The sequence below is a fragment of the Globicephala melas genome, chromosome 13 (genome assembly GCF_963455315.2).
Source record: "Globicephala melas chromosome 13, mGloMel1.2, whole genome shotgun sequence".
Lineage (NCBI taxonomy): Eukaryota > Metazoa > Chordata > Mammalia > Artiodactyla > Delphinidae > Globicephala > Globicephala melas.
Genome location: NC_083326.1, coordinates 82,785,211 through 82,809,391, shown reverse-complemented (window position 1 = coordinate 82,809,391; position 24,181 = coordinate 82,785,211). Strand labels below are relative to the sequence as shown.

Here is a 24,181-nt window from a genome sequence, read left to right as displayed (position 1 = left end):
AATAAATAAATAAATAAATATATTTAAAAAAAAAAAAAGAATCTATATCTCTCAAAGGATTGGGAGCCTGGGATTAGCAGATGCAAACTAGCATATACAGGATGGATAAACAACAAGGTCCTACTCTATAGCACAGGGAACAATACTCAATATCCTGTGATAAACCAGAATGGAAAATAATATGAAAAATAATATATGTATGTATAACTGAGTCACTTTGCTGTACAGCAGAAATTAACATGACATTGTAAATCAACTATACTTCAATACAATTTTTTTTAAAATCTACTTCTCTCAGAAAATTATAAAGCAAAAGTGAAAAGTGCTTATGCTTGATAATTCTGGGTACACATAGGGGAGTTACTTTGTACTATTCTTGTAGCTTTTCTGTAAGTTTGAAATTATTTCAGATTTAAAAGTTTTTTAGGGGACTTCCCTGGCAGTCCAGTGATTAGGACTCTGCACTTCCAATTCAGGGGGCACAGGTTCGAACCCTGGTCGGGAAACTATGACCCCACATGCTGGGCAGCAGGGCCAAAAATTAAAAAAAAAAAAAGTCTTTAAAAAAGAAACTATCTCTTTTCATGTTTTGTCTTCTTCCCTACGCTTTTGTCATACTCTCCAAATACTTCCCAAATTTACTACTAGTTTAGCAATCCCAGAAGAAAGACTATCTTTTCCAGTGGTTCTAGCAAACAACTCAGGTTGGTATCTGCCATAGATCAAATGTTTGTGTCCTCCCCAAAACTGTACGTTGAAATCCTAACTCCCAATATGATAGTACTAAGAGGTGGGGCCCTTGGAAGCTGATTAGGTCATGAAGGTGGTGCCTTCATGATGGGATTAGTGCCCTTATAAAAGAGACCCCGACAAGGGCCTGCTTCACCTACAGCCTACTCACATGACTGACCTTCCTTGGTACTTGCCCCAGGTCCCAGATAGTGACAGCTTATCAAAGGGGCAGTGAAGGGCGTACCCCTCCACTGGTTTCCCTGGTAGCAAATGAGCCCACCTGACGTCAATTCCCCTATAATTTGTCATCTCCCCTTCCCCTTGAGAGTGAAGACTGCCACCAAGTCCTGCCTGCCATGCGCTGCACGTGGTGGGGCATTGCTCCGGGAACTTGCTTCAGACATGTAAGCTCCCCCATCCATTAAACCACTGATGCCTCAGATAAAATAAAACGAGAGACTCCGGAGAGCTCCCTTCCCTTCCGCCAGGTGAGGACGCAGAGAGCAGACGACAGGAAGTGGCCACTCACTAGTGATTCTGCTGGCACCTTGATCTTGGATGTCCCAGCCTCCAGAACTGTGAGAAATAATCACAGAAATAACCTGTTGTTTATAAGCCACCCAGTCCATGGTATTTTGTTAGAGCAACCCAAATGGAGTCATCAGTCCCTTGAGTCCTGTGCCCACCTGACCCAGTCACAGTGGCCACAGGGATGAAACGATCTGATCTGCCAAATGTCCATTCCTAGAGCCAGATCCTCCCAAACCTCAGAGATGGTCAAACCTCGGGGATGGATCAGTCAGCAAAGGAAATCCAGGTGCCAATGCCAAAAGGAGGGCACGTAGATGCTGGGAAGACCCAAACAGCATAGAACTACCCCATCATCCAAGCTCTTGATCCCAGAAGCCCTGCTCAAAGGAAGAAGGATGGGGGGACTGAGATGATAGGGAAGGAGCAGACATGACAGAGGTTAATGAAAAGCAACCTGTTCTGCTTCTCTAAAAATTTGATGTTTCATAAGGTCATTGGTCCTTCCTGCCCTTCCTGCAACACAGGACTAACAAGGGACACAAGTTCTGCCACAAGAGGCCCATAAATATTCAATATAGAGGAGGATTAATTTACAAAGATGATACAATTTGATCATGATGGGGCAGGAACTTGGTCAGGTTTACAGTGAAACCCGTCTTTGTCTAGCCCTCGTATAAGGGGCGCAAAGACCCCTGACATTCTTTTTTTTTTTTAATATTTATTTATTTGGTTGCACCGGGTCTTATTTGCAGCAGGCAGGCTCCTTAGTTGCAGCATGCATGTAGGATCTAGTTCCCTGACCAGGGATCGAACCTGGGCCCCCTGCATTGGGAACTTGGAGTCTTAACCATTGTACCACCAGGGAAGTCCCAGCCCCCTGACATTCTGAGAGCTATATTACAATACATTTAAGTGTACCTCTCTTTTATTACAAAAATATTACAAAACATTCATAGTGTGTACAGTAAAAAACCAAATTTTCCCCATCTCCAGAGTGCTATTAACAATTTGGTACATATAATGATATTAATAGGAATATTAACTAAGACATATATAGCGTTTACTCTATGTTGTATACTGCTCTAAGCACTTTACATAGATTAACTCATTTTTTTTTCTTTTTAATTTTATTTGTTTATTTATTTATTTAGTTTTGGCTGCGTTCGGTCTTCAGTGCTGCGCGCGGGCTTTCCCTAGTTGCGGCGCGCGGGCTTCTCACTGCGGTGGCTTCTCTCGTTGCGGAGCACGGGCTCTAGGCACGCAGGCTCAGTAGCTGTGGCTCGTGGGCTCTAGAGCACAGGCTCAGTAGTTGTGGCGCACGGGCTTAGTTGCTCCGTGGCACGCGGGATCTTCCCGGACCAGGGCTCGAACCCGTGTCCCCTGCATTGGCAGGCGGACTCTCAACCACTGCGCCACGACGGAAGTCCGATTAACTCATTTTTGTTACTCAGTTCAAGCTCGTACTGCTCACTGCACAACAGGCCAATAAATTGAGAGATGAATTGTTGGGGCAGAGAATAGCGACTTTATTTGGAAAGCCAGCAGACCGAGAAGATGGTGGACTAAAGTCCCAAGGAACCATCTTCCCTGAGTTAGAATTCATGCTTCTTTTATACTAAAAGCGGAGGGAGTAAAGTCCTGGTTCCGGTCAGACTTGGGAGGGGATGTGTTAATTTCTTTCTTCCTGCAGCCATTCATAGGTGAGCCTGGTCAGGAGGTTTCCTGTGAGCTAAACCAATGTGTTTTATTTTATTTTATTTTTTTCTTATTAGTTAACCATTTTATACATATTAACAGATATAGGTCAATCCCAATCTCCCAGTTCATACCACCACCACAACCACCACCACCCCACGCTCCCCCCCTGCACCCCACCAATTTCCCCCCTTGGCGTCCATACCTTTGTTCTCTACATCTTAAACCAATGTATTTTAGCTTAACGCTCGTTGCATAGGAGGCAGGGTTCCCAGAGATGGGCCATTATGCATAATTTAAATTTATAGGCAAAATCCCTTTAGTGATTAACTTGTAATAAAATGCAGAAGTTCTTCCCTATTACAATTTTGCCTTCATATTAGAATAACATGGGTAATATCATTTCCATTTGACACGTGAGGAAATTGAAACTTAAAGAGGAAAGTAGCTTGCCTAAAGATCTTGCAGCCAATAAGTGAAAGAATTAACTTTAAACCCAGGCAGCCTAACTCCACAGCACATATTCTTATCTTCCAGATTTCTAAAATGCATATACATGTTTTTTACTGAGTTGCAGTTCACATAAAGTAACCATTTAAAGTGTACAATTCAGGGATTCCATGGCGGTCCAGTGGTGAAGACTCCACACTTCCACTGCAAGGGACACGGGTTCGATACCTGGTCAGGGAACTAAGATCCCCCATACCACACAGCGTGGCCAAAAAAAAAGTACAATTCAGTGGCATAATACATTGTTGTTCAAACACCACTTCTATCTAGTTCCAACATTTTTTCACCCCCAAAACAAACCCTGTACCCATTAAGCAGTCATTGCCTATTCTCCCCTATCTCCAGTCTTTGGAAAATACTAATCCACTTTCTGTCTCTATGATTTATATATTCTGAATGTTTCATATAAATGGAATAATACATTACCTCTTATGTCTGGCTTCTTTCACTTAGAATGTTTTTGAGGTTCATGGACTCTGTAACATGAATCAGAACTTCATTCCTTTTTATGATGGAATAATAATACTTCACTGTGTGTTGATACCACAATTTGTTTATCTGTTCATGTGTTGATGAACACTTGAATTGTTTCTACCTGTATTATTCAGGGTTCTTCAGAGAAACAGAGCCAATAGGGTGTATATATATATATACAGAGAGAGATTAATTTTAAGGAATTGGCTTATGCAACCATGAAGACTGGTAAGTCGGCAGGGTAGACTGGCAGGCTGGAGACCCAGGGAAGAGCCAATGTTGAGGTCAAGTCCAAAAGTCATCTGCAGGCAGAATTCCTTCTTGCTTGGAGGAGGTCAGTCTTCATTCTAGTAAAGCTTTCAGCTTACAGGAAGAGGCCCACCCACATTATAGAGGGCACTCTGCTTTACTCAAAGTCCACCAATTTAAATGTTAATCTCAGTGTAAACTAGCTAGCTAGTGGGAAGCAGCCGCACAGCACAGGGAGATCAGCTCAGTGCTCTGTGACCACCTGGAGGGGTGGGAGGGAGACGCAAGAGGAAGGAGATATGGGGATATATGTATATGTATAGCTGATTCACTTTGTTATAAAGCAAAAAACTAACACCCCATTGTAAAGCAATTATACTCCAATAAAGATGTTAAAAAAATGTTAATCTCTTCCAATAGACACCTTCAGAAAAACATCCAGCATAATGTTTGACCACATATATCTGGGCACCGTGGCCCAGCCGTGATGACACATAAAATAAACAATCACACCACCTTTGCTATGGTGACTAGTGCTGCTCTGAGCATTTGTGTACAAGTATTTGCTTGAGTCCTATCTTCAATTCTTTTGGGTATATACCTGGGAGTGGAATTGCTGGGTCCTATGGCAATTCTATGTTTAACTTTTTGAGGAGCTGCCAAACTGTTTTCCACAGCGGCTGAGCCATTTTACGTTTCCACCTAGCGATGCACAACAGTGTATACATTATTTTTTTAGCTTCCAAAAATGGGATTATTCAACACAAACTCCAGTGCATTTTTTGTGTTTTGGTGGGGGCCTGATCCAAAGGTAGTGTTGTACAAGTGAATGCTACTATTCTTTTTAATAACTACACAGAATTTTATTGAATGGAGACACCATAATTTATCTCATTCCCCACCAATAAAGATTTAAGTTGCTTTCAACTTTATTTAACTTTTTATAATGGAAAATATATACAGACACAGGGAGAATAGGACAATGAATATCCCTGTTCCCATAATCCAGCCACAACAATCAAAAACTCATAACCTCTGTTTTTCTATTTCTCTTCCCCTCTCCTGTTGGACTCCTTTTTTTTTTTTTTTGCGGTACGCGGGCTTCTCACTGTTGTGGCCTCTCCCGGTGCAGAGCACAGGCTCCGGACACGCAGGCTCAGCGGCCATGGCTCACTGGCCTAGCCACTCCGCGGCATGTGGGATCTTCCCGGACCGGGACACGAACCCATGTCCCTTGCATCGGCAGGCAGACTCTCAATCACTGCGCCACCAGGGAAGCCCCTGTTGGACTCCTTTGAATCACATCCCAAATACCATGTAATTTCATCTACACATATTTCAGTATTTATTTCCAAAAGATAAGGACTCTTTCTTTAAACATAACAAAAATACCCCGTTATCACACCTACGATAATTAGCAAGAATCCCTTACTATCTATCCTTAATTAGCCAGTCCTTGTTCAGATTTCCCCTAATGTCTCATACTTTTTAACAGTTAGAGTTGAGAGTACAAACAATTGGTTAATATATCTAGTTTTTTTTTTTGGCCATGCTGCACGGCATGCTGGGTCTTAGTTCCCTGACCAGGGATCGAACCCGGGGCCACAGCAGTGAAAGCACAGAATTCTAACCACTGGACCACTAGGGAACACCCTATAGCTCTTAAATCTCTTTGAATCTATAGTTCCCCCCTCTCTTTTTAATTTTTCTTACACTTTATACCTAGGGGGGAAAAATACATTGTTTGCAATTTTTAAGACTCATTTTGAAATGGTGAGGAACTTCCTTGTCAGCTTGTGTCAGGTCAGGGTAACTTTTCTCCTGATCACCCTCTGAAGCAATCCCCAGCTCTCTCCTTAACGTTCAGGCCCCTAGCTTTCTCCTGGGCTGTAGCAGGAAACAAAACGAAAAATGTGATAAATCATTTACACCATAAATTCAGTCAGTAGTTCCTCCTCCCTTCCAGAGAGGGCATTTTGAAATAGTTTGGTAGAGAAAGGAACTCTGAGACTCAAACAGTGACGTTGAAGAGGTCACTGTAGGGACTTCCTGGTGGTCCAGTGGTTAGGACTCCGTGCTTCCACTGCCGAGGGCCTGGGTTCAATCCCTGGTTGGGGAACTAAGATCCCACAGGCTGCTCAGTGTAAGTAAGTAAGTAAGTAAGTAAATAAATAAATAAATAAATAAAGGACTCTGTCAAAAAAAAAAAAAAGAGAAGGTCACTGTAATGCATGGAGTGGTTACCCCTCAAAAAAAAAGATATGTCCACATCCTAACCCCCCAAAACTGTGAATATGACCTTATTTGGAAAAAGAGTCTTTGCAGTATTTAAGTTAGTGATCCTGAGACCATTCTGGATTATCTGGGCCCTAAATCCAATGACAAGTGTCCATAGAAGAGGTACACAGAGGAGAAGGCTATGCGACCATGGAAACAGATTGGAGTGATGTAGCCACAAGCCGAGGACCGCCAACAGTCCCCAGAAGCTGGAAGAGGCAAGGAACAAACTCTTCCCTGGAGCTTCTGGAGGGAGCACAGCGCTACTGACACCTTCATTTCAGAGTTCTAGTTTCCAGGACTGTGAGAGAATACAGTTCTGTTGCTTTAAGCCACCAAGCTTGTGCTCATTTGTTCTAGCAGCCTCGGGAAGATAACACAGTCACATACCAGGTCTCTGATTGGGAAAGGCGTTTTGGAGAAGCAGAGGCCCTGGATTTCTACCTATGACATAATAAGAAATATATATGTTGGTCTCTGCCCCTGGTTCCCGACACAGAACTCCTAAATCCCTTGGAATTTCCGGGGTGATAGGATTGTCTCGTGTTCTAATGAGGTGACTTTTTTTTTTTGCCATGCCTCGAAGCATGTGGTGGGATCTAGTTCCCCGACCAGGGATCGAACCCAAGCCCCCAGCAGTGGAAGCTCAGAGTCCTGACCACTGGACCGTCAGGGAAGTCCCATCCAATGAGGTGACTATTAATGGACTGTTGGATGGGGGCTGGTTACCAGGAAGACGGAGCCATGATTAGAGGCTTGGAATTTTAGCCCTAGCCCCCGTTCTCCAGAGAAAGGAGAGGGGCTGGAAATGGAGTTAATGAGCGACCGTGCTTACATGACGAAGCCTCCACAAAAAGCCCAGTTCTATGAGGTTTGGGGAGCTTCTGGGTTGGTGAACACATTCATGAACCAGGAGGTCCCCAGCCCCATGGGGACAAAAGCTCCTGCACTCAAAACCCTTCCAAACCTCACCCTACATACCTTTCACCTGGCTGTTCTGTCTCTTTATCACATCCTTCATTATATAATAAACTGGTAAACATAACTGTTTCCCTGAGTTCTGTGAGCTGTTCTAGCATATGCTCGAATCTGAGGAGGGGTGTCATGGGAACCTCGAATTGCAGCCATGTCGGACATAAGTTGTAGGTATCTAGGGGACCCACAACTTGCAATTAGCATCCAAAGTGGGGGGCAGTCTCATGGGACCGAACCTTTAACCTGTGAGGTCTGGGCTAACTCTGGTTAGTGTCAGAATTGAATCAAACTGTAGGACACCCAGTTGGTGTCACAGAGAATCATGTGGCGTGGGGGAAAAAAAATCCCACACACCTGACATTGGAAGTGTTATGATTGTGGCCGAGGTGCAGGAGTGAAAGAGACACACCGGGAGGAGTGTGCGTTCCTAACACACCGTCACACAGACACTCCCCCCGCTTGCCACCTGCCGGGCGGTCCCGCAGGGAATGTCCACTGCCTGCCCCTGTCACGTACGGTGTCATGTTATCTCACAAAGCATCGGGGGAGGTGGCCCGGCGGGGTCCAAGAGCTCCAAGCTCATACCAGATCAGCCTGGCAGGTGTGGTCGCAGGTCCTTTCAACCTGCCCTTCCTGTGTCTCCTCAGAGCCAGGAGAATAAGTAAACTACAGAGGTCTGTTGGGAGTCATTCGTCCACTAGTTCATACGTTTATTCAAGACATACTTCTTGTGCATCCCTTTGGTGCCAGGCTACCATCTGGGCTTGCAGAGCTGAATCAGACCCAGCACTAGGCTTCGTGGAGACAAGGGGCTGGGGGAAGACACACAGGTAAACTGTTACAATCCTGTGTGGTCAGCGTGTGAGTGGCAGATAGGGGCAGAGAAAAGGTTTAACCCAGACTAGAGAGGGAGAAGCACAGGAGGCTTGGGGGCTGGAGGAAGAGGTATCCCCTGGGCTCCCTGTATGGTAGCCACAAACCACATGTAGCTTTTATAATTTAAACTAATTAAAATTAAAAAATATTGAAAATTCAGTGCCCATTAGCCCCAATTTCAAGTGCTCAAGAGCTACACGTATATTACAGAACATTTCCATCATTATATTTAGAAAATTCTAGTGGAAGTTGCTGAAGCCGACAAAAGGGGAGGTATCTAGCACTAGGAAGGAAGGGAAATGTGTCCCCAGCGGCCCCTATAAGACAGCCTTCGGACACTAAACACTGCTACGTCTCCTGTTGGACATTGAGGCCAGTTCCTATGGTGTCTTGAATTCCCTGCTAAGGAAAACAGGGAAGCATGGGAGCATTCAGCTGGGTTGGTGGGTGGCAGGTGACATCATCAGGTTTGAGTTCTAGGAGATGGGTTGGAGGAGGAACACGACAGGAGGCAGGAGGACCAATCAGGAGGTGGTTGTTTCCTCTAGAAACTTGGACCAGCCGAAGTGGTAGCAGTGTGGGGACTTTCCCAGTGGCCCAGTGGGTAAGCCTCTGGGCTCCCAATGCAGCGGGCCCGGGGTTCGATCCCTGGTCGGGGAACGAGATCCTGCATGCATGCCGCAACTAAGAGTCCACATGCTGCAACAGCCTAAATAAATAAATAAATATTTGAAAAAGTGGTAGTAGTGTGTGTGGAGAGAGATTTAGGGCGTACGATCTGTAGATGGGGATGTGGCCAGCAAGGAAGAGGGAACCAAGCTACGGCTTCAGCTACTTGATGGGTGGTGCTAACAGTTCCCTTTGTCTGATGTGAGCTTTATTTTCAAAGTGTTGGTTCTCAAGGGCTTCAGTTATCTGGGACACCACACTCCTTGATAACATTGCCCCTATGGCTCACCATGGAACACACTAGAAAGAGAAGTCATGGGCTCTGACCCTGCAGAATTCCCAGGTGACAGCAGTGGGCAGTACTGGGGCTCCAGGGTAGGCAGAAGAAGCGGAGGGGGACACATATTAAAAGCCTGTTGCTTTTCCATCTCCTGCCTCCGATCCTCTACAACGTCACTCACTCAAAAATGGTTCCTCCAGGGCGTCCCTGGTGGCGCAGTGGTTAAGAGTCCGCCTGCTAATGCAGGGGACACGGGTTTGAGCCCTGGTCCGGGAAGATCCCACATGCCATGGAGCAACTAAGCCCGTGCGCCACAACTACTGAGCCTGCGTGACACAACTACTGAAGCTCACGTGCCTAGAGCCTGTGCTCTGCAACGAGAGAAGCCACCGCAATGAGAAGCCCGCACACCACAAGGAAGAGTAGCCCCTGCTCGCCGCAACTAGAGAAAAGCCCGCACGCAACAACAAAGAGCCAACGCAGCCAAAAATAAATAAATTAAATAAGTTAAAAAAAAAAAAGTTTCCTCCATGAGAACCTGCTGTATAAAAAGAAGAAGAAAAAAAAGGTTCCCCCTGCCACTGAATTCAAGGTCCTCTGCAAAACAGCCCCACTCAACGTGACCTGTTTTATTCCTTATGATTCTGCAACATAGACTCCAAATTCCAGACTCCTCGAATGTTCCTCAGATGCCCCCTCCACCTTACTTTTTCCATGCTGCTCATTTTCCGGAATGTCTGTTCCTTCTATTTCTGCCCCTAGAAATTTTAACAACTCTCCCTCATCCCCCCCACTCACAAAACTCCAATAAACCAGCTGTATTTTTTTCGAACACATATTAAAATAAAGTCATAGCTATAAAGTCAAAGTCCATATGGATATTACTCTCCATCATCTAAAATCATCTCACGTATCATCTATGGCGTGTCTACCACATTGTGGAAAATATTGCCTTAAACCGCTTATTCAATTTGCTTTTCCTTTTTTGTTATTTATGCACTTGTCTTATTTCTCCTAGTAAACACTCAGCCCCAGACAGCAGATAACATCTTCCTCATTTTGGGGATCCTGAAGCATCTAGATAACGTACCTCAGAGGTTCATTGAGTAAGCATTTTTTTTAATCAATAAAGCCTCTATTTTTAATTAATTAATTTATTTATTTATGGCCGTGCTGCATGGCATGTGGGATATTAGTTCCCCAACCAGGGATCGAACCCGCGCCCCCTGCAGTGGAAGCGTGGAGTCTTTACCGCTGGACCGCCAGGGAAGTCCCAAGCCTCTATTTTATATCAGGCATTGTAATTGATAGCTAGAAGTAAAAATAAGAACAGTAATGAAATTTGGCTTAAAGAAAATTTAAGACATTTTTTTAGAGCAGTTTTAAGTTCACAGCTAAATTGAGGGGAAGACACAGAGATTTCCCACAAACCCTCCACATTCACAGCCTCCCCTATTATCAGCAGTAGACTTTCAGAGAGAGAGAAACCTATCTTTTCTTCCTCAATCCCCTGCTAACTCTAGAGGGAGGAAGAGAGAGGGAGTGGAAGGTGATTCGACAAAACAGAAAGGATGTGGGAAAAAAAGGCAAGTGTTAGTCATTCGGGAAAAGGGAAACCCTTGTGTTAGTGTTTACAAGAATCTCGATGGTATCTGCTGACCCAGAAGGAAGAATCTTTTCCATTTGTTGAAAAATCCAGCCTGACCATATTGAGGTAGTACTCAGGGTCACCCACCCAGCTTCATTTTGGGGCATTCCAGCCTACGGTAGTTTCCCCTCCATCAGTTAGCATCTTCTTATACAATCACAAAGGTCCACAGAGTGAAAGTGGAGGATATGTGCTCTCAGTAAAAGTAGGAGTTAATCATCAGATCCTTCTTCTAGGCCCCTACTGTCAAGAACATGGACTTCATCTCCAAGGACCTCTTGGATTGGTGAGGGAGCTAAATGTAGCTGTTTGGTGGATACATTTATTTGTAACAAGTTCGGAGACTCACAGGTAGGGTGTGAGGAGGAAAGTGACAGGAGAATGACACTGGAAAATTAGTTTGGGAACCATCTGTGAAGGGCCTTGTAGACCAACCCAAGGAACTTGACCTTTAACCTGGAGCAGAGGTGACAAACTTAAAATCCCACAGAGACAAGGCATGTCGATGAGTGAAGCTGACCAGGTAACAGGGAGGGGTGAGGACTGTGGCAAAATGGGGATTCTTGCCTTGTCTCAAGGGTGCAGCTACTCTCAGCTTCAGCAAACTGTTACCAGGCAGGAATGGTTGGCCCAGTGTGACCAGATCTTCCAGTTTCCAAGAGAGGCTGGAAATCCCGGTGTGTTTTTGTTTTGTTTTGTTTAATTAAAAAATATATTTTTTTATTTTTCTGCCATGCTGTGTGGCACATGAGATCTTAGTTACCCGACCAGGGATCGAACCCAGGCGCCTTGCAGCAGAACCGCAGAGTCTTAACCCCTGGACCTCCAGGGAAGTCCCTGGAAATCCAGGTTTTTATATGACAGTCCTAGGTTTTTAAAACATATGGGTCAAGTCAAACTGGTTCTCAAACCAGATACGGCTCACAGGCCACACAGCTATCACCTTGGCAGACTGAAGGGTTTTAAGGGAAAAAAAAAAAGATATGATCATATCTGTGCTTTAGAAAAAAATCACACTGTAGAGTGAGAGAGGAATTACAGAAAATAGACTAGAAGCAAGGAGACTCAACTGTTTCAACAGGAGGGAGGTGACAATGATCCGTGCTAGGGTGGGGACAGAGGGGAAGGTTGTTGGGATGACTTGGAGTCCAGGATTCAGGGGGAAGAATTTAGCTTTCACCAGCATCTGGAAGAAGGCACATTCCTCCTCTCAGTGCACGCCCTCCCCTCACCCTTTCCTAAACTGAAAGCTGAAAGGACAGACAGATCATCTCTAAAGCCAAAGGACAGGGAAGTTTAGCAAAGACTCTGGTCTTGGGAGCAGACTAATTTTACTAATGATCGTTTTTGAGATAAACTCCTTGACCAACTGCCCCAACTCTCATTCTCCCCCACCAATGGGCTCAGCACGTAATTAAAATTTAAAACTTATAGGGACTTCCCTGGCCGTCCAGTGGTTAATACTCAGCGCTTCCAACGCAGGGGGCACGGGTTTGATCCCTGGCTGGGGAGCTGAGATCCCACATGCCGTGCAGCCAAAAAAGAAAACAAACAAAAAAAACCATACAGATCATGGCACTCTGCTCTTTGGAGCGGCGGAATTTGGGAAGCTCAGAGCCAAATCTTCTTTTGCTGACAGCAGAGGGAGGACCTGGCTCCCAAAGAGGCTGTTTCGTGAACATGGACGTGAGAGGTGGCTTCAGACCCATTTCATGGTCTTGGTGGTGGTACAACTGGTCACTTGGCTCCAAGGAAGAATGCAAAGGGTAGGAAGGTGCAAGTGGGAGAGAGGAATGGCGACTCACTTCAGAGAATTTTTCTAACAGCCAGCAAGAGCTATATTAAGGATTTTTTTCCTCCGCAGATCCTTCTGATTTTAAAGTCTGGCATAGGAAGTGGCCCTGAGGAGATGCAGAGCTAAGCCTCCCCTCCCTGGCACGGCCCGGGAGCGCCCCACAGGATAAGGGAGAGGACGGCAGTCAGGCAAAGGTTAGGGAGGAAAGCGCAGGCAGAGACCCAGGACGGCTCCAGGAAATGTTTGTGTTTCTCCACCGGGAGGGAGGACAAATAAGCTGTTTTTTCACTCCTCCTGGGCAGCTTTGCTTATTCTCCAGCTAAGAGAGAGGCTGAAAATAAAAATCATTCTGGGACAGGACTCAACGACTCCTCTCCAGCACGAATCTCCTCGGACCTGCCAGCTGCTTCCCAGAAACGACAACTGCGTGAAGTGACCCGCGTTTCCAAGCCCTGGGGTGCTACATGCTTCGGCTCTCAGGGAGACAGGCAGCTTGTGACCCGGGCTCCAGTGAAAGGAACCCCTACCTCGAGTCTCCCATTTCCTGGCCGAAGTTTCTGTTCTCCGTGGAGTGGCTGCATCCATGCCCACGTGTGGTACCTGTGTCCCAGGGTGAAGAAGTTGGAAACGCAGCAGCTGGAGCGTTCAGGTAAGCATCTGTGTTTTGGGGGGAACTCCACAGCCCAACACACAGAACACTGGTCCTCTGTCCACCATGGAAAACAGGTCGTGCTGCCTCATCCAGGGGGACCCCATCTCCCAGGTGATGCCGCCGCTGCTGATCCTGGCCTTTGTGCTGGGCGCCCTGGGCAACGGCATCGCCCTGTGTGGTTTCTGCTTTCACATGAAGACCTGGAAGCCGAGTACTATTTACCTTTTCAACTTGGCTGTGGCCGACTTCCTTCTCATGATCTGCCTGCCCTTTCGGACTGACTACTACCGCAGACACAGGCAATGGGTCTTTAAGGACATCCCTTGTCGGGTGGCACTCTTCATGCTGGCCACGAACAGGGCTGGGAGCATCGTCTTCCTCACGGTGGTGGCTGTGGACAGGTATTTTAAAGTGGTCCACCCCCACCATACGGTGAATGCCATCTCCAACCGGACTGCAGTTGGCATCATCTGTGCCCTGTGGACCATGGTCATCCTGGGGACTCTGTATCTTTTGACGGAGAACCATCTGTGTGTGCAAGAGGAGACCACAACTTGTGAAAGCTTCATCATGGAGTCGGCCAACGGCTGGCACGACGTCATGTTCCAGCTGGAATTCTTCCTGCCCCTCAGCATCATCTTGTTCTGCTCCTTCAAGATCATTTGGAGTCTGAAGCGGAGGCAGCACCTGGCCAGGCAGACTCGGATGAAGAAGGCTACCCGGTTCATCATGGTGGTGGCGGTTGTGTTCATCACCTGCTACCTGCCCAGCGTGTCAGCCAGACTGTATTTCCTCTGGACAGTGCCTACCAGCGCCTGCGATCCCTCTGTCCACGTAGCCCTCCACGTCACCCTCAGCTTCACCTACGTGAACAGCATGCTGGACCCCCTGGTGTACTATTTTTCAAGTCCCTCGTTCCCCAAATTCTACTCCAAGCTCAAAATCCACAGTTTGAGACCTAAGCGGCTAGGACACTCCCAGAGGCCAGAAGAGATGTCCATTTCAAACCTTTGTCGCAAGAGTTGCATCGGTGTGGCAAATAGCTTCCAAAGCCAATCCGACGTGCAGTGAGATCTCCAAATGAGATGGTACCAGAACAGACAGATGGACAGAATCAAGGAAGACCCATGGGCGACTTAGAAATACTTCATGCTGAGAGGTGGAGAGCTTTGAAAATGCCATTCTTTCTTAGCTGTATCCTCCTCACTCTGTTAGATACGAAATTCAGATCACTATGTCTTTTTGGAAGGTTCCAGTTGAGAAGTGAGTCGGTTGCATTTATATGATTTGATTCCAGTGACAGGGGCGTGTGTGTGTGTGTTTGTGTGTGTGTGTGTGTGTGTATGTTGGGTGGTGGGTTGGGAAGAGTTTGGCTCTTGTGTATTTTTAAATGGCTGAGTTAATAGGTACTAATGTTTAAACCCATCATGTTCTCTCTCTGGGGGAGTTAGTGAATTTAATAGCCTATCCTCTGACCTTAAATTCTTACTTGTCTTGGAAAATAGAAACTAGTGTAAGTCAATATTTTTATTTCAGGCAGAGTGAAGCCCTTTAGACTGGGAAGTCTCGACCCCAATGATTTTCATCTTCCTGGGGCTCCTCTGTACTTTTCTGACTTCTCAGGAACCCAAGAAAAATGACAGCCAAACAGTCTGCTCCCACCTTCTTGGAGCTCCACGTTTATCTGCAAGTCTTTGCATTTCAAAGAAAGTACTGAAGGATATGTTTACCTGCCCTGAATTTTCCAGTGGGAGCTGAGTGCTTGAAAAAATCCCGTTAGCCTTTGGGAAGTGCTGAATCTGGCGTAATTGCTTTGGCTGCTTGTTATGTGACTATGAGTTTGAATTATTCAATCACTCATTTTCCATGTATTTCCTGAATTAATATTCTGTGCCAGGTACTGTGTTAATGTCCCTTTTACCTGGACGGTCCTTAGTCAACTTGTGTGTGGCCGGGTGGGAGGCGTGTGTGTAGCAAGCAGACAGAAGTTAATGAAGTTCACCCTTTCAATGATTATAGTTTCTAGACCTGTTCTCTGCAAACACCAGTGTTTTCCTCTTATTGTAGGATTCCATACAAACACGAAAGGGAGGAAAGGGTAGTGTCCCTTATACACATGAATTTCCCAAATATGTCCATGGGACCCTCAAAAGTAGGTGATTGTATGAGTGACATGCTGCCCCTGCCCTAGATTAGGGGGAAAGGTTCCAAGCCGACCTTAGCTCCGTTCTCAAGCCACAAAGTGGTGAAACTGTTGGCTCCTTTATTTACACTTTCTCCAATTCCCAGGGGACTCTCTGCAGTTAAGGCCCTTACCAGTTTTTCATTCTTTAGCTTTGAAACATCCCACTAGGCTGTTCCCATTAATTCCTTTTTCAGGGGCACTGCACAGCCCAGGGATGGGCTGTACAAAGCTTAAATCACAGCTCAACTGCTTACAATGTGTGATCTCGGGACACATTTTTTTCCTTTGGCCGCACCACCGTGGCATGCATGCGGAATCTTAGTTCTCTGACCAGAGATCAAACCCGTGCCCCCTGCAGTGGAAGCTCGGAGACCTAACCACGGGACCACTAGGGAATTCCCTGGGGGAAGATTTTACCTAACCACGTTTAGTTTCAATTTCCTTATCTGTCAAATAGGGGTAACAATAACGTTGACATCAGAAGGTCATTGGGTGGATTCACTGAATGTAGGATCCTGAAGCACAGGGACTTTGTTTACTATCATATACCCAGAGCCTAGAGGCATGCCTGCACACAGTAGGTGCTCAGTAAATATTTGAATGAATGAATAAGTGCATGTAAAACGTTAAGCGCAGTGTCTGGCAGTAAGTGCATAATATTATGATGTATTATGTTAACACACTCTACATATAAAGAAACTGAGGCACAGAAGCAATTTCCCCCGGGGTTCAGAGCCCCGTAAGTAGCTGCTCTGTTGTGACTACTTGAGTTCCCTGGCTCCCTAGCTTCCAGGGGAGAAGTGAAAGCAAAGATTCTTATCAGCATCAAAGAACCATATATCCTCTTGATAGAAATCTGTGAGAACCCCACACTTCTGCTTTAAATTCCATTCTTAGTTCATTCTTTCCTGGGCTGCCCCCTTGTTGCTTCATCTTAATAAAAACAGATTCCAAAAGAAAGTCCGCGTCCTGTGTGTGATCCTGTGTTAAAAGATTCATGAGGGGCTAAAGACGCAGATGTAGAGAATGGACTTGAGGACGTGGGGAGGGGGAAGGGTAAGCTGGGACAAAGTGAGAGAGTGGCATGGACTTACATATACTACCAAATGTAAAATCGATCGCTAGTGGGAAGCAGCCACATAGCACAAAGAGATCAGCTCTGTGCTTTGTGACCACCCAGAGGGGTGGGATAGGGAGGGTGGGAGGGAGACTGCAAGAGGGAGGAGATATGGGGATATATGTATATGTATAGCTGATTCACTATGTTATAAAGCAGAAACTAACACACCATTGTAAAGCAATTATACTCCAATAAAGATGTTAAAAAAAAAAAGATTCCTGAGACTTTACCCGCCAAGGAAAGAAATCCAAAAAAATCCAGAAGCACACAGTAGGCTGAGGTTCTCACTAAAAAACAGCAAAAATAAACGAAAACAAAAATCAAATCCCCAACTGAAACAAGAGGGAAGTGGGCAGGGCACAACCTTTGAAAGAATGACATAGCCCAAGGACATGACATAAACTGACTAGAACCAAATGGGTCCAAGATGGCGGGCAAGTCAACTTCCGCTAGACCTTGAGCCTCAGTACACGCTCACTGTAACACATCAGCAAGCTAAATGACACACCAACAGGTGCCACGACAGACCGACCAGAAGAATCAAAAAGCGGGCGGTGGCCCAATTCCTGGAAATCCCTGCCCCTTCCCAAAATAGCTGGAATACTCCTCCCCTCATTAGCCTATGAAATTACCCACCCCTATAAAAACTGACAACCCCATACCCCGTTGACTTTCTCACCTTCTGAGATGGCCCACACTCTGTCTGCGGAGTGTGTTTCTCTCTAAATAAATCCACTTCCTACCCATCACTTTGTCTCTCACTGAATTCTTTCTGTGATGAGACCTCAGCAAGAACCTGAACTTCATTAAGTCCTGAAACCAGGTGTGTGATCTCATTTGGAAGACTCTGGGTTTTGGCCAGGTTTGGATCCCGGCACAGGGGTTCATGTCCCAATCTGACGTGCACCGTTTCACAACCACACTCTTGACTCTGGTTTTGCTTCTCTTTTTTAAAATGCATAGAATGTGATGAAACAAATGTTATCAAGAAGTGTTCGGAATTGTAAGGAACAGTCATATAGCTTTGTTGACAAAGCTTTGTTTAAACTACCTGGAATAGGAAAATGTTATCGATTTAAAAGAAATATTGTGTCCTCTGACTTATAGGGTCTTTCAGGAAAGTCACATAAAAGCGAGAAGGGATAGTAGACCATTATTGTTCAGGAACTGTATGGAAAAAATAAGAGGTACCTTTTATGGGTGCTGACAACATAAACATTTAGGTTCTGGTCTATTCTCAGAATGGGCTTCCTTACCCTTTCCGACAACCGACATGGTTAAGATGGTGTCTGAGGTCACCAGTGTGCAGGGGCTGCTTGGATGGGACTGGAACTCTGGGCACAAGGGGTTGAGCCATTTATTCCCTAGCAAGGTGGGGAAGTGGCCACACTGCAATGCACAGTCTCAGCCTGCTGCCTTCTGGGCCTTTGAATCCACAGAGGTTTCCAATATTACTCAAGACTCCATCATCCCAGTGAGTGCATAAATGGCTTCAGGATCAGCTAATATTGATAATTTGCAGGGCCCAGTTCAAAGTGAAAATACAAGGTCCCTCATTCAGAAAGAATTGAGAATTTCAAGATGGCGACAGCAGGGCGTTAAACTAAACACAGGACCCTTTGAACTCATCCATGAAGCTGGGGCCATACATTTTATGTGTAGAGAGGTTGAGCTAGAGCAGAATGAATAGATGGGCTCACATGTGGGCTTAATCTATACTCAGCTTCCAGTGATGATAGAGTTGCAGTGAGAAGGGGGTCAATATTTTCTTCCTTGTAAAGATTCATTCATTCATTCATTCCCTCTTTCAAGGAACATTTATTAGGCACCAGCTCTGTACCAGGCACAGTAAAAACACAAAAAACATAGCCTCTCACCCCATGGGTTCCATTTCAGAAACCAAGGAAAAAGTAAATTTACCATTCAGGGCAACTGCAGTGAAAGTGATAAACTTAGGGTTTACAGGAGAACCCGGGGCCCTTAATCCTGGCTTCGGGGCTGAGGGAAGGCTTCTCACAGGAAGTGACTTGTGAACTTAGCCCTGAAGGATGGAGAAGAGGCAACCAGATTGAAACCTAACGGGACCCTATAGGGCTCCCAGGTGTGGAGGCCTTTTTGTCCCCCATTTCTTATAGGCAAGACTCCAGCCTCCATGACCTTCCCTGAGTTCCAAAGGGCAGATTAGAACACTTGCTAACCAAGCGGGGAGCTGCCAGGAAACCACTTGAGGCAAGATTAAAGGGACTAGAAAAACTCATCAAGATTAGGAGACCAAGGGCTTCCCTGGTGGCGCAGTGGTTAAGAATCCTGCTACCAGTGCAGTGGACATGGGTTAGAGCCCTGTTCTGGGAAGATCCCACATGCCACGGAGCAGCTAAGCCCGTGCACCACCACTACTGAGCCTGTGCTCTAGAGCCTGCGAGCCACAACTGTTGAGCCTGAGTGCCACAACTACTGAAGCCCGCGCACCTAGAGCCCGTGCTCTGCAACAAGAGAAGCCACCCAATGAGAAGCCAGCGAACCACAACTAAGAGTAGCCCCCGCTTGCCGCAACTAGAGAAAAGCCTGTGCACAGCAACAAAGACCCAAGACAGCCAAAAATAAAAATAAATAAAAAGATTAGGAGACCACCTGACATCCTGCACACACCCTAATCTTGTCAGCAACCCCACCCTTTTGAAACTTTGCAGAATAAAGCAGAATGCAAGACTGTTACTGTCTTGATCCTTATCACATACCCCGACTATAAGACCCCTCCCTATTCCCCAGGGAAGGGGGGCAGTTCTTGAGGCGCTAGCCTACTGTGTTCCCTCTTTGCCTGGCAAAGAAATAAAGCCACTCTTTCTTTCTCCTCCATAACTCTGTCTCTGTATTTCTGTTCGGCATCGGTGCACAGAGAGTCAAGATTTCGGCATCAAGATGACTCAGTGGGGAAAGGTGTTCCAGTTAGAGAGGAGAGAGAATGAGAACACAGATTGTTTGGGAACCGCAGGAAGATCAATGGGACAGGAACGAAAAGTCCAGGCTGGGCTACAACAACCTGGTAAGAGGTGAAGCCCTGAGATCCACCCAGGTGAGAAGGGTCTGCTCAAAATCTTTCTTGATAGAAGATTTGTGAATAGCCTTGCAGACCCCTTTCTTTTTAAACAGGAATTACATTTATTTAATCACAGAGGCATACATGTTTTTGTTCAAAACTCAAGGAACACACAAGTATGTAAAGTAAGCAGTTAGTCTTCCTTTCATTCCTCCATCTCATTTTCTAGAGGTGATGACTTTTTTTTTTTTTTTGGCCATGCCCATGTGGCACGCAGGGAGGGATCTTTGTTCCCAGACCAGGGATTGAACCCCTGCCCCCTGCAGTGGAAGTGCGGAGTCTTAACCACTGGACCACCAGGGAAGTCCCGAGGTGATAACTTTTAACATTTGGGCTATATACACTCTTGCACAAAACTAATGAATCTTTAGTTTTGCTAAAGCAACATAGATAGATAGATAGATAGATAGATAGATAGATAATTTTGCAAGGTGCTCTTATCAGGAATATCTTCCTATATCAGAACAGAGATTAAGCTCCTTGTTTTTAATTATATTTCATTGTATAAATGGACCACATGTAGTTTATTTAACGAATGGCCTTTTAACAGACATTTAAAGTTATTTCCAATTTTCCTCTATTGCTGCCATCCTATGGTGAACATCCTATTCTGAATGATATATCTTTGGGTAAATGTGCCAGAGGTTTCAGAAGATAGATTCTTAGACATGGAATTGTTGAGTCAAAGGACAGGCATATTGAGTGAGGTAGTGTGCACAGTGGCTGAGAAAATAGCCCCTGGAGCCACAGTGTGGGTTCAAATCCTATCTCCTTTCCTTACTAGCTGTGTGACCTCGTGCAAGTTACTTAACCTCTCACTGCTTTGTTTTTCTTGTCTGTAAAAGAATAATACCTATCCCTTAAGGATGTTCTAAGCACTAAACAAGTTTAGCTTATAAAGCACCTACACTAGTGCCCAAATGGAGTAGCTCTATTTCTATTAACCCTTATTATTATCTTGTATTAGTTCTTATTATATTAGCTTTTATTATAACCTCGATAGATACCACCAAATCACCCAACAAAAAGGCTGAACCAACTTAGACTCCCACCGACAGTGTATGAGAAATACTTTTTCCGTGCCCTTGCCAGCAGGCCCTTGTTCGGTTGCTTTGTTTCATAAGCGTTTTTCTCCTTCTTTTTCAAAAACGAAACAAAAACAAAAGCCTTTACTCCTTTAAAGTGGTGAAGTCCAATTTATCGGGTTTTTCGCTTGTTTGTGTGTTTGGGGTTGTACCTAGGAAGCCTTTGCCTGAGCCAAGGTCATGACGACTTACTCTCAGGTTTTCTTCTAAGAATTTTATGTCTGACATTTAGGTCTGTAATCCATTCTGAGTTCATTTTTGTGTATGGTTCAAGGAAAGGATCCCACTTCATTCTTATGCCTATTCAGTCATCTAGCAGCATTTATTGAAAAGATGACTCTTTCTCCCATGGATTTGTTTTGACACCCTTGTTATAAAATCAGCTGACCATAAACGCAAGAGTTTGTTTCTGGACTCTCAGTCCTGCTCTACTGATCTATATATCTATCCTTATGCCAGAACCACACTGTCTTGATTACTGTAGTTTTTTTTTTTTTAGTTAATTTATTATTTATTTATTTTTGGTTGCATTGGGTCTTTGTTGCTGTGCACAGGCTTTCTCTACTTGTGACTAGCGGGGGCTACTCTTCGTTGTGGTGCGTGGGCTTCTCATGGCGGTGGCTTCTCTTGTTGTGGAGCACAGGTTCTAGGAGCCCGGGCTTCAGTAGCTGTAGCACATGGGCTCAGTAGTTGTGGTGCGCGGGCTCAGTAGTTGTGTCACACGGTCTCTGGAGCGCAGGCTAAGTAGTTGTGGCGCACGGGCTTAGCTGCTCCACGGCATGTGGGATCTTCCCGGACCAGGGCTCGAACCCATATCCCCTGCATTGGCAGGCCGGTTCTTCACCACTGCGCCACCAGGGAAGCCCCTTGATTACTGTAGTTTTGCAGTAAGTTTTTAAATTGCGAAATGTGAATTCTCCAACTTTGTTCTTCTTTTTCAAGATTATTTGGTTATTCTGGTTTTGCCCTTAGGTTTTTTGCAATAAATTTAACACCACGTTTCAAAACCCTGAAATACCTTTCTCCTTTCTTTTAATGTCTCTGTTAGTCAGTATCACCAGCTTCCTCTGCCCCCTTACTTCCCAATTTCTCCTACTTCTTCTTCTTCACTAGCGGTCCAAAGGTCTCTCATTTCCCAAATGTCCCAACTCAATGTCATTTACTACCTGCAGAGGCAAGTCTCCCCAAATACCACCAATGAACTGTGCCTCCTGAACCCACACCCTTATGTGGCCCTCCCCGTGGAAGATGGGCTGGCGTGGTGACTTGCCTTAGCCAGTAGAATGTGGTGGAGGTGATGTTCTGGGATTTCCAAGCCTAGGCGTTCAGAAGGTCTGCCTGTGTGCTTTCGGAAGTGTTGAGTAGCCTTGTAAGAAGTCCAGCGCGCTCAGTGGAAAGAATATGTGAAGAGGCTGTGTGCAGATGGCATATAGAGAGACACAGACCATATGAAGAGGGAGAGAAGCCCAGGCATCCCACATGGCCTGCGTGAGCCTACCTGCCATCTAAGAGACCCCAAACAAGGACCAGCCAGCTGAGCCCAGTCAACCCACAGAACCATGAGAGATAACGCAATGGTGATTGTTTCAAGCCACTAAATCTTGTGGTGGTTTGTGACACAGCACTAGATAACTAAAACAGAGACCCCAGCTACGTTCAAAGACAAACAGTGAGAGTGCCAAATTCTAACCACTAGACCACCAGGGATGGATGGATAAACAAGGTCCTACTGTATAGCACAGGGAACTATATTCAATATCCTGTGATAAACCATAATGGAAAAGAACATGAAAAAGAATATATATATGTGTATAACTGAGTCATTTTGCTATACAGCAGAAACTAAACACAACATTGTAAATCAACTATACTTCAATTAAAAAAAAAAGGCAAACAGTGAATTAACGTCTCTGGGGTTTCTGATCTGTAAAATGGAGATGGTGATCATAATAGGACATCTCACAGGGTTTTTGGGAGGATTAAATGAGATCACGTAGGCACATCTCTTAGCCTCATGCCTGGCACAAAGCAAGCATTTGATAAAGGACAGCTATTGTTATTAGTATTTTTTTTAAATAAATTTATTTTATTTCTTTATTTTTGGCTGAGTTGGGTCTTTGTTGCTGCACGCGGGCTTTCTCTAGTTGCGGTGAGCGTGGGCTACTCTTTGTTGCGGTGCCTGGGCTTCTCATTGCGGTAGCCTCTCTTGTTGTGGAGCATGGGCTCTAGGCACGCGGGCTTCAGTAGTTGCGGCACACAGGCTCAGTAGTTGTGGCTCATGGACTGTAGAGTGCAGGCTCCATAGTTGTGGCGCACGGGCTTAGCCGCTCCGCGGTATGTGGGATCCTCCCGGACCAGGGATTGAACCCATATCCCTGCACTGGCAGGCGGACTCTCAACCACTGCACCACCAGGGAAGCCCTGCTATTGTTATTTTTAATTTTAAGAAGTAGTTCCGTCCCGTTCAGGGGCACATTCCAGTTGTAATAAGAGAACTAGGTATGGAGATTCGAGTTAACTGTGAAAGTCACAAATGTTAAGCGGAATTTCCCCCAAACTTGGTAGAATCACTGCCTGAGCTGTTGAAATGATTCACTGGAACAAGTTTCTGTACAACTCATGCACTAGTAAGAAAAAAAAAATACATAAAAGAAGGACAGGAGCAAGACAAAACATGCCCACAGCACAATCGGAAGACAGGAAATTCCATAGCAGGGCCAGAATCCAGGGAGGCTGGGATTGACATTCTGTCTGAGTAGTTGTGGACCTGGATTTAGAATCCTAGGGTGTGAGAACTGGAAAGAAGCTGGAAGATGGTCTCATCCCCCACTTTATACATGAGGAAGCTCAGGGGTTAAGAGGTTTCACGGCTAATGATGGAGTGAGAAAAAGGCATCCAGGGCCTCCAATTTCTCTCTTTTTTTCAAACGTAACAGTATCTATTGTTGTTCTTTCCTAATTTTTCCGTGGTATTGGGTTTCTTTTGTTTTCATTTTTTAAGATTTTTTTGATGTGGACCATTTTTAAAGTCTCTATTGAATTTGTTATAATATTGCTTCTGTTTTATGTTTTGGTTTTTTGGCCGCGAGGCACGTGGAACCTTAGCTCCCCGACCAGGGATGGAATCCGCACCCCGTGCATTGGAAGGCGAAGTCTTAACCGCTGGACTGCCAGGGAAGTCCCCTATGACTTTTTATTTCTTTTTAAAAAGCAAATATTGGGCTTCTGTTGTGGTACAGTGGTTAAGAATCCGCCTGCCAATGCAGGGGGCACGGGTTCAAGCCCTGGTCCGGAAAGATCACACATGTCGCAGAGCAACGAAACCCATGGG

At 45.4% G+C, this 24,181-nt stretch overlaps 1 protein-coding gene across 1 annotated transcript; it reads left to right on the top strand.

The window, feature by feature from the left end:
* The first annotated feature begins 13,359 nt into the window (after positions 1 to 13,359).
* HCAR1 (hydroxycarboxylic acid receptor 1) lies at positions 13,360 to 14,916 on the top strand. The gene has a single exon (XM_030860172.3). The coding sequence runs from the start codon at positions 13,427 to 13,429 to the stop codon at positions 14,432 to 14,434; it is 1,008 nt and encodes a 335-aa protein (XP_030716032.1). The 5' UTR covers positions 13,360 to 13,426; the 3' UTR covers positions 14,435 to 14,916.
* The last annotated feature ends 9,265 nt before the right edge of the window (positions 14,917 to 24,181 follow it).